Below are 11,240 nucleotides of genomic sequence, written 5' to 3'. Positions count from 1 at the left end.
TAAAATCTTGTATATAGTAAAGTTTCTAATTTAAAGAATAGACTACAATAAAATATCTTTTTATTGCTTCTCAATATAAATACTTGATCTTTCTTTTATCATCTCAAAAAAATATAATTAATATTGATACTATCTAAACTTCATAATTCCAAAATATTATTAATTACATAATTACTTGAAAGTTCTATTTTATTTTCTTTCACCTATAAAACATTATTTTTTAAAAGGTTAAAGAAATAATTTACAATCAATTCAAGTATATTTCCACAATCCATGATTGTATTTGTGCAAATTTGGGATTTGATTGTGTGAGTGTTTTTAGCATCAACCTTTCGGATCACATTGGTGATCCATCATGAGGATGATAGAAATCATGAGGAGAAAAATCCTGATGATGGATCATGGAGTGTGATCTGAAAGGTTGATGCAAAAAACCCTCACAAAATCAAATCCAAAAGTTACATAAATACAAAAATAATTTATAAATCAATTGTCAATGAAATATGTAAAAAAAACAAAACAAAAGAAATCAAATCATTATCACTAATTTTATAAAGCTACTAGCATGCCTATATTTAAAAAAATAAAAACAGTAAATGTCTTGTAGAGTTATAGGATAAGTCTCACAACTGTATGGTACTGGTTATTCAGAACAAACAAGCATAAATGCATGCATTGACTTTTAAAAAACTGGACAGGATGGGTTGTAGTCGACCTTCACACCAGGAGCAGTTGGACAATTGGCAAGAGGGCAGTGATCTCCTTCTGAGAGTCCTCCCCACCAAGTTAAATTTAAACCCTCATTCCTTTGTAGTGCAAAATAACACAGAACTCCCAAGAATGCAACTCCTGCATCAAGTGCCCCTGACAAAATGTAGTTATTCCTACTCCACCACTGTTTATGTCTCCTGAAGATGATGTAGTTGAAAATGAAACCTGCTGTGCCCCATGAGATGAAATTGGCAGCATTTGCTGGTGGCATAACTGCAGTGGCTCCAATTAGAACTGGCATGTTGATCAATTGAATCCATTTGACATTGGGGAACAGTTTGGAAAGATACCAAACAGGCACTGGTGCAAGTGCACCCATAAGGAAGAACCAATTGCAATTTTGATACAGTCCCAAGTTACCAAACATTCTTTTTGGTCCTATTACCCCCCATATTATGGATGCACTGTAGAAAACACTGTCGACCGGGCACGTCCAAAGATTGCCTGTTTTGCTCGTATCACACAAGCCATCCACAGATTCTATCATCCACCATGCTGTTCCAAAGTATACAGTGGCTGCAACCAGAGTTCCTAAAACCTTCACAGAGCATAAACTAAAGAGGTTATTTTTAAAGGTCGTTACCAATCCTGACACCAATTAAGTGTGAGAGGGTACCCAGTGAAGAACCACAACATTGGAAATAGCTATTCAACCATATCATGGAATTTATGGCTTGATTTTACATAATTGAATTTTGATTTATCATGATAAGAATCATTTACAGTTTGTTCACTATACCATCATCTCAAATGAATAATAATAGTTATTATCAATCAGAAATAAAAAATTCAATTACATAACATCCAACCATTGATATCATGATATATCCTGATTCCTTTTCTATTAATGTTATATATATATATATATATCAACATATTATGTCCCTTTTTAAAATCACGAATAACAAATCCTTGTTAAAAACACTTTATAGTCTAAGTCTAAGATTGACATGGAAAGTTCAATGTTTTGTATTCAGGGATGTATGATTTTATAATGTACATAGGTTTGATGAAATATGTCAACATCTCCATCAATCTATATAGAATGTATGAAGTATATAATACTAAAAGCAAACATTATTTGGAGCTTTGAATATCCTTATTAATGAACAAGTTGTTGACTGTTTAAAGTTTGAACTAGTCTAGAACATTAAGAAAGATATATTGTACTTTGAAATTTTAAAATATAAACCTGAACGAGGAACATTGAGCGTGGTGGAATTTTCAAGTAGTGCCCCAGTTTGAAATCCTGAAGAAATGTAAGAGCCTGCAGCATGCTGATATATCCATATGTCTTGAATGTTACATTAGCAAATGGTTTGCCTTGATTGAGGTATCCGATTATGTACTCTGTTATTATATTCAACCCAGGTTGCTGCAAATAAAATGTGAATAATTAATGAATTTAAAGGGAATGTAAGAAACCAAAAAGCAAGCAATCTGCTGGCTATTCAAGTTTTTTATGGAAATGGCTATTCAGTCATCAGGATGCCTCATGGTATCTATCTATGATTAGATGTTACATAATTGAAGTTCTTACTTCTTATCATGACAATTTTTATTTTTTTTGAAACAAACTACAAATAATTCTCATCGATGAAAAAGAAAACTTCAGTTATAATAACATCTAACCATAGATACCATGATGCATCTTGATAACTAGATAACTGTTTCCTGTACTTACCGCATTAGTAGTGGCTTGAATGATTCCCACGGGGAGGGTAAATAAAAAAGCAACGCCACAAGCAAGAAAGACTCCCCACCATGGGAGTTGCAGCTTTCCTCCAAATCCCTCACAAGTGAAAATTGCCAGCCCCAGAACAATTACCAATAAAATCAGGAACCAGAATTGGGGAACAGGATTATAGTTTTTCTTCATTAACCTAGTATGGACGTCCACTTGTTCATTGGTCATGGAAGCCTTTGTTTGTCTCCATATATCCCTGGAGTACATTCATGCTTATCAATTTGAAATTGATGAGTAATCACCTAAACAAAAAATTACTTCCAGGGCAGTATAGCTCCACATATAGAAGCCATAATTACTAGATCTAAATTGGGAAAAAAAATCAAATTCATTTTCGGTCATTTTCCTTTATGTAGTGTTGTCCACACATTCTAGTACTTACTTGCCATGGAAAAGTAGGACATGGGAAAGTGTTGCTGCCAGTGCTGCAAAGCCTACACCATAGGTAATGGCAAAGAAAGTGCTTAAGTGCAGTTTGCTATAATGTTCATAACCATAATTGTCAAATTCAGAATCTCGTAGTACCCTTGTTATGTTGTATGTGTTCCCAGTTATGTCATAGGTCCCTGATGAGTATATGGGAAATTTCTTGGCGTTGTAAACATTTCCCCAGTAGGTAATTGGAGTGATGACATACACAATGATGAAGAAACCCACCATGGTGTTGGCTATGGCAAACCAGGGAGAGGCTAGAGGACTTCCCAAATATTGTGATCCAATCACTGTCCAATCCAAACCAAAGGATCCAATGCCAAGCCCTTTCAATCCTGATCCAATCTGGTGAGCTACCACTGAGTTTTTCCAAATGAAGCAAGCAATTGACACAGTGGACAGTGTGCCAAAAAAATAGCTTGGTATTATATAATATGCAAAGCTGCATGTTAATGCTAGCATGAAAAATTGTAGTCTTGTTAAACCACCCTTTTGTCTTTTCTCCTTTTCATGCAGTGCCCTGAGTGTAAACATTCCAAAGAATATGCAACTCACAAATTAGAAAAAACATTCAAAAGGAGAGTTCCAATTATCTTTCATAGTTATAAATAATCTATCTAAATGACAATAATTCAAAATTAGAGATAACAAAACTTATAATTATCAATTATAAAAATTGGTTCAAACCATACAATTAAATCCCTGTAACCAAATTTGAAACTAAGTTGTAAACTTGCCACAATTCTAAAGGATATTTTGCATTATAAACAAACAGTATATTTATAACATGCCTGAAAATGGAGACTTGGACGAGATTTGCTGGCCACCACATGTAAGCTGATTCTACTAAGAATCTTCTGAAAAGCCCTGCCCATCCAAAGCCAAGCATCTACATAACCAGTCACATGTTTATCAGGTGTATGAATGATCATAAGACTTTCTTCCTACAATGAAATAAATGTAAATGAGATTGTGTCATGTGTGAAATGCTGAACAGCCTAATCATCTTTTTCTTTGTTCAAAAGTTTTTTTTATTAGAAACAACTACATCAATTGTTAGTCACATTGATCATAACATGCTAACTGCTCATGACAGATGCAGCATGCCAGCTGTTTATGCAGGCTTACATTGACAGCCAAACTCCTGCACCTGAAAGCTTTGAAGTAATTTTGTTTCTTTTAATTCCATATGTTGGATATTTGATAATCATGAGTGGTAAGAAATATAATACAATCTATCAGAAGTCTTTTTGGGATTTATTTTTTATCTCCTCCTTCCTTCTGACATTAGCTGCAACAGTTATTGTTGTTTGGCTGTGATGTAAATGCAGTTGGTAAAACTAAATTTGGTTCTAGTTTTGAGCAAGAGTTTTTTTGTGAAGGAATTTTTTTTGGTAGGACAGTTTGTGGGAGAACATTAGAAACACCAGCAGTAGAGTGTTAAGCAGAAGAATATGGAAGCAGCTAGGATATATTAATGTATAAATTATGGTGTAGGAGGATAAATAATCATTTCTGAAAAATATTAGTACTACAGAAGATTAGTTACATAATAGTTCTGAACAATTATAGAAAACCAGTCATACACAGCAATTCTGGATAATGAGCATATTGGTCAGCTCTGGAAAGAGTAGTTATTCACAGTATTTGTGAAGTTGTATGAACATTTTCAGAATATAAAAGCTTGTAAATAATATTTTGAGATAAATAGAAAATATAATTTTTCTGTTAATAAGAAAGCAATATGATTTGCACATTTATATCACATACAACATTATATCCAATACATTGAATTTAAAGTTATTATTCTTCTGTTACAAGAATAGCTTCCCACCTAACTAACCTGACAACTAATTTATTAACATAAACCCTATTTTCCTGACATACTTCTTCTTCTTTTGGTCTCCATATCTTGTTTTTTAATCAGAACTACAGTATATTTGTTTTGTTTTTCTTCTTTTCCAACAGATTCACATCAGGACTATAATCTCTCTTGTTCTAATTTAAATTTTATTCTAATAGATCTCACATGATCTTTAATGAATTTAGATAAGATATTCATTTACTTCTTTTCAAATCTATGCTTAACATTTTAAATCTTAAAATTTATCTAAAATTCTACAATTATCCAAAATTTCAGCATCAAATCTCTCACTCAAACACACACAATAATGTACTTGGATGAATACATAAATTAACGACTAGTGTTCCAGATTCCAGAATTCCATGCTGTCTGATAAATTAATTTATTAAATATTTACATATTTTACAAAATCAAACACCACAGGAAGCTCTAAACAGATTCAGTTTGCCTTTGAATTCTTCCTAACCAGCGAACATGTCTTGTATCCAATGGAAAACAGGTGAAATCTTACCTGCGTAGTCACTGCTAACAGCCAACCTGCTAAAGGATGCATTTTTATGTTGTAGAAATACTTGGATTTCATGATAGTCACAATATCGACTGCGTACACCCCTCCACTTCCTGCTGAGGCCAGTATTGTTATAAGTGCATGCTCTTTCATGTTAAACTTTCCTGGATTAAGGGTGAAATGCCATTTTGTTCCTGGGAACCGAATTTTTTTAGTAGGCAGGGTGGCAGCCATGAATTGACCCAAAGGTAGAACAGCAATCTGAGCAGTGATTGCTGTTATCGATAAAGGATTGTCTCTGTAGAAGAAGAACTGATTCAGAAATGCTAACAATACACAGGAAGCAATGCCCAGTACCCACATGCGAAATGTTAGGACTGGTAGATCTGGATCATCAGTTGTGGGCACAGTGAGGGCCACTTGTTCTATTGGAGATTGGTCCTCAACTTCATCTTCTGACTCATCTGTCTTCAAAGATCCTTCTTTTTCTGAAACAGAGAATAGAAGTTTTCAGTATACATTATTACCATTACTACATTGTGTCAGGGTGATATTGATGGTGACGATGCTACCTTGTCATCAAGATCTATTATGGAATAGATGGGTAGATATTACATAATAATTTTGACTTTTCATGGATGAATATTGTTGATTCATTCAAAAATATTTAGCACAAAATTTCAGTTATGTAATATCAATTCATCGATATCATAGTGCATCCTGATGACTAGATAGTCGTTTCCTTGCCTGATGTGTTTCAGATTTGAAAAAATAATATTAAAATATTCATATGTTTGTGCATCATAGAATTTTGTTGAATTCAACCTATTGATGCATTGATAAGAATTATCTTTCTCCATGCCTTTCTTCATAAGGTTGATGATATTAATGTTTAAATGAAAGGTTAATGTGATTAATTTTTTGATAAAAATATAAAGAAATATAAACCTTAGAAATTTCTGAACATTGCATAATAATAAGGAAAAATCCTTCAAAACACTGTAATTCTATGTTGAACCTGCGAAGTTGATAATACATCCTACAATAAACTTATTTATTTATAAGTTGGATACAATGAAAATGTATCAAAATAAAATGATTAAAGAAATACAATAAATTGTCAAATCACATACTTGAATGCATCTCCATTTCTGTTGATTGAGCTAAATAGAAGCACCCCGTTCTATTGAAATGCTCTACACTATTTGAATGTTGATTGCTCTAGAATGATTTCACGATGAATTACTTGCCATGAAAGCTATGAAGGCAAAATGACAACATGAACACACTAGTAAATACTTGATAAAAAGTGGTAAGAAAAAGTTTCTGTAAATAGGTTTAAAGAGGCAAAATCAAGGGCTAGCATAAAGAGGGGTTAAATGGATGGATAAGATCAAATGAAAATTAGGGTTTGACTTAAAGTTGTAGCCATGTGACAAGTGTTACATAAGGAACAGGGATTATCCAAAATCAAGAAGAAAGGACAAGTGGCTAGAAATGGATTTGTTAGAATTGGAGGTTAAATGATAAGGATGGGAAAGGGATAAAAGGTGGCTTATGGGAGATTTCCAAAAGAGTCAAGGTTTGACTTTTGACAATCATGTGAAAGGTGGATTATGTTTTATTAGTGAAAGGGAGGTGCTCCCATGTGAAGTCAAACTAAAAAGTGACATTTGTTTCTAATAAAATATTATTGGAAGAAGGTGCAATGTAGCACATGTGAAGTGGAAGTTACACATGGAGGTGATGGCAAATTTGAATTTTGTGGTTTCCAAAGGGATTAAAGAGAATTTAATTAATTAATTTAATATTAATTAATTAAATGGGATCTAGAAGAATTAAAGGTAATGGACTAAAGTTAAAATAAGAAAGTTATTTAACCTTAAACTTGAAAAAAAGTATATAATTAATTAAATAAAATTTAATTAATTATATTAAACTAAAAAGTATATAATTCAATTAATTATAGAGGAATATGGGAAATAAATAATTATATATTAAATTTAATTAATTATAGAAGGTGAAGGGGCAATAACTAATTGAATATTTAATTTAATTAATTATGGTCAATTTTGGATATCTACATTTTGTCCCTCTTTGATACAAAAATGTCTCAATAATGTGGTGTCAAAGTAACTAATTATGCCCTAGTGAAATTTGGAAGAAGCACTCTCGAGAAATCATTCGAAAAATATTTTTTTGGGAAAAACATATTAACAGATGTTTTCCCAAAAAGGAGCGAAGAAGGTTAGAGAGGAAACACGAATACGGTGAAGAAGAGGAGTATCAAACATGAGGGGGTGAAGAAGGAATAATTAAGCACAATAATCATAAAGTATCATCTAGGGCTAGGGGGCTTATAAATAGGTTCAGAGAGGTCCACACAAAGTCATTTTACACCTAGAAATGAGGGAAGATGAAAAGAGAAGTAGAGCAAGCAAAAGTGTAGATTTCATACCACCCATTATGTAGAGCGAGTTTAGGAGTTCTAGCTACTGATGAAAAAAAAAGATGCACGGTAACCTATCTTGGGTCTCATGGATTAGTTAGAGAGTCATAAATGTGGGTAATTAAGGCCATTTATGAATATAAAACATAGGCATATTTTTATGAAGCTGCACCTATGTTAGTAATTTATGCACTTGCACATTAGGAAAATGTGCTTACACAATGAAATGGCACCCACATTTCAAGAAATGGAGAAAATGATGGTAGCAAAAGGTCATGCATGTGTCAGGGGACTTTGTGCTTGAGTATGTGAAAATGCACCTTCATTAGACAAAGTCACGCTTGGGATGTTAGGATATGTGCTTTCACATAAAAGTGTGTCTACCAAGGAAAATCATGTGTTTGTACCTATAATTGCACTTGTGCAAGATAAATTAGCAGTTCCATCAAATGACTTTAGAACACTTATGACCTAGACCAATTAGTTTGATTTTTTGGAGGACATGTGGGTAAAAGAACAATGTTGTGTCACCCTTTTATAAAGGAAGTGGCCAACAAAACTAAAAATGTTTAACTTCGATCGCATAAAAGTGACATTTTTAAATTGAATTTCAAAATGATGTAAACTGATCAAATGTAGAAATATTAATGAAATTTATGTCTGTTATTTTATAAAAAAATTTTAAATTAATTTTTTTTTATATATATTCAAAGACATTTTTTATTGCTGAAAATCAGGAGTTCTAGTCGGCATCACCCAAAAATAATGAAAACAAACTTTTTTTTTTTTTTTTTTTCTAGTTTTAATTTTCCAAATAGAGGACATATATGCAGTGCTAAAAAATAAAAAATAAAAAAAAATTGGTGTATTTTTTTTTCGTAATAATATTTTAAAGTCCAACATAGCTAAATTTGGTAGTTTTTATTCAGCATCACCTTTTGTTTACTAAATTTATCATTATCAAAAAAAAAAAAATTCCCTTTTGGAGAAGATTCTCTCATCTAGTGAATATATATATATATATATATATATATATATATATATATATATATATATATATATATATATATATATATATATATATATATATATCATTTAATATGTTTTTTTAATTTTCAAATCAGCCTCTTTTTGAACTTTAAAAACCTACTTGCAATGTTTAAAAAGTAAAAAATATTAAAATTAATCAAAATATATAAAAAAAGTTATATGTCCAGATTCCTAACTTCGAGCTCTACAAAAGGGTATTTTTCAAATATTTGAAAAAAAAACTTTGCCTGACGAAAAGCAGAGCAAAAGTTAAAAGTTTTAGAAATGTTGACAAAATGGTCATTTTGCTGCCACATCACCTAACACTTAGGATAGTTCGGTTGAACTGAGTTCAGTCGAACTACGTTTATATAAAAAATAGTTTTGCCGAACTCAGTTCAGCCAAACTATTGGTGCCATTTAGGTGCCACATCTGCACCAATGGGCACCACACAACATGGAAATCGTCTGATCGAACATATTGCAACCCAACTACGCTCAGTTAGCCCAAAGGGTGACATAGGTCTGTGCTTTTGCCCACATGGACATTAGTTTGCTAAATGGACGAAGGAGACACTATCAATACCACAAATGTGAAGATGATGGTTGGTTCCTATGGCACAATTGTGGTATCAATTGGAGGAGATGTATGAGGATTATGTTGGAGAAAGGTTTTCATTGATTTCAAAGGTGCTAGTAAGTTTTGTCATTGATGTAAGAGTATGGATTGATGTCTACTATCTGATAATGTGCAATCATAGTCATTGATGTTTAGTTGGTGTCTAAGGAGCTCACTATGGAGTCGAGGTTGAATACACATGTAATTGTATAGTCCCAACTATCACACTCGTTTTACTTTCTGTCATGCCTATGTTTGACCATTTCGGTTTTGGAAGTATAGGGACAAGTTAAGGTGGTGAAATCAATTGTAGCATGTTTATAATATCATCTCACATGCATGAGTGTTCTTTGAAGTGATCCAAAAATGCTTGCAGTATGTTAGTCAAGTCTTTTCCTTAGACAATGTGTTTACACTAAAAGCTTGTTTTGTTCCATATTCTACCACAATTGAGTTATGTCTTGCAGTTTGGAAGGAGAGTATGTGTATGCTTGTTGTGTTAGATTCTAGGGTTTCTAAAGTTGATCATCAGTGAACAAAAACTTAGAAGTAATATATTGTTCACAATGTGGGTTTGCTAACTATGTCGTTGTTCCAGATTGATGCACCAAAGGATTGTAGCATGTGCTCATCGTAGATAGTGTGTGGATAATCATTGGGACCAAATAAGTCTACTTTGGGTAACACATTGCATGTCCCTTCTTCTAGAGTAGTGTGTGGGCTTTTGGACCTAGCTTATTACATGTTTGGTTAAGGGTGTTGAAGACACCACAAGACTGAGAGGGTGGGTGAAAGTATGGACCTTGTCATACTTTAATTCTGATCTATTAAAATTCAAACTACAATTAACTTGTTATTGCAATTATAAAATATGAAAGCACAAAGCACAACAATCACATGAACATCAAATTTACGTGGAAAACCTTAAGTAGGAAAAATCATAGTGAGAATCCCACTCACAAGATGAATAACTGATCACAATGTGTAGGCTCAAGGCCAAGGAGCTCACTGCCCCTGAATGGACTTGCAAGACTAAGCCACACAACCTTAGGGAAAGATACAAAGGGCTACACAAACTGCCAAAAGGAACACACCTTCATTTGAAAAGTGGAGAGGATCAATGAATTGAAATGAATAAGATAACCTAATCATGAAATGTGCTTGAACCACTGTGTCAAGTGACTAACATCATGAAAAACACATCTAACATCAAACATTGTCTCAAAGCTCTTCACAATCTGTCTTTCACACTTCTACTACACTAAATCTGCTTGCACATGATTCATAACCACTTCACATCAATTTGTATATATCCCTTACTTAACTCATACATCCACACTCATATATATAAAACATAATTCATTGAAACCCTAATTACAGAATAATGAATATTAAATAAGTTTGGCCACCTGAACCTATAACATCCATTGTGGTACTCTTTAGGAGATAAAGGTGACCCAACCATATCACAACACATCCTTTCCAAATGATTTCAAAAAATGGCACACACCAACACATCTTCCAAGGTCAAAATCAAATGAAATATATAGATAAACAATGTAGCACACCAACCAGTTAACCCAAAAACATCCTCCAATGTACAAAACTTCATTCAAATCTACACACACCATAGTGAGACCATAACAACGTCCAAACCTAACTACCAAAGCATATTCAGACTAGAAAGACATGATCTAGATAGGATACACCACCACAATTAGTAAAAAACTAGACCAACTAACAACACTAAACTCAGAACACCATAACTTCACTTGCTACCACTCATATCATAACTAGAAAATTGAACTAGAACACTGCACA

General features: G+C 32.9%; 1 protein-coding gene across 1 annotated transcript; it reads right to left on the bottom strand.

Moving 5' to 3' along the window:
* Positions 1-565: 565 nt before the first annotated feature.
* Positions 566-6,607, bottom strand: LOC131063546 (oligopeptide transporter 7-like). The gene is made up of 7 exons (XM_059218687.1): positions 6,456-6,607; positions 5,326-5,810; positions 3,742-3,839; positions 2,901-3,470; positions 2,456-2,714; positions 1,964-2,146; positions 566-1,309 (listed from the first exon to the last, which is right to left on the bottom strand). Exons 1-7 carry the CDS (start codon positions 6,469-6,471, stop codon positions 683-685), a joined length of 2,238 nt encoding a protein of 745 aa, XP_059074670.1. The 5' UTR covers positions 6,472-6,607; the 3' UTR covers positions 566-682.
* Between the last annotated feature and the right edge of the window lie 4,633 nt (positions 6,608-11,240).

This window comes from Cryptomeria japonica, chromosome 4 (genome assembly GCF_030272615.1).
Source record: "Cryptomeria japonica chromosome 4, Sugi_1.0, whole genome shotgun sequence".
Taxonomy (NCBI): domain Eukaryota; kingdom Viridiplantae; phylum Streptophyta; class Pinopsida; order Cupressales; family Cupressaceae; genus Cryptomeria; species Cryptomeria japonica.
Note: the sequence above shows the minus strand (reverse complement) of the source record. Positions and strands in the feature narration are given on the sequence as shown.

What these genes read in the sequence shown, in the direction of transcription:
- LOC131063546 (XM_059218687.1), bottom strand. An exon ending in TGTTAGCAGTGACTACGCAG is followed by an intron (nt 3,840 to 5,325) that starts GTAAGATTTCAC and finishes CTGGTTATGTAG; the next exon opens with ATGCTTGGCTTTGGATGGGC. An exon ending in GCTCAATGTTCCTCGTTCAG is followed by an intron (nt 1,310 to 1,963) that starts GTTTATATTTTA and finishes TGCTCTGTGAAG; the next exon opens with GTTTTAGGAACTCTGGTTGC.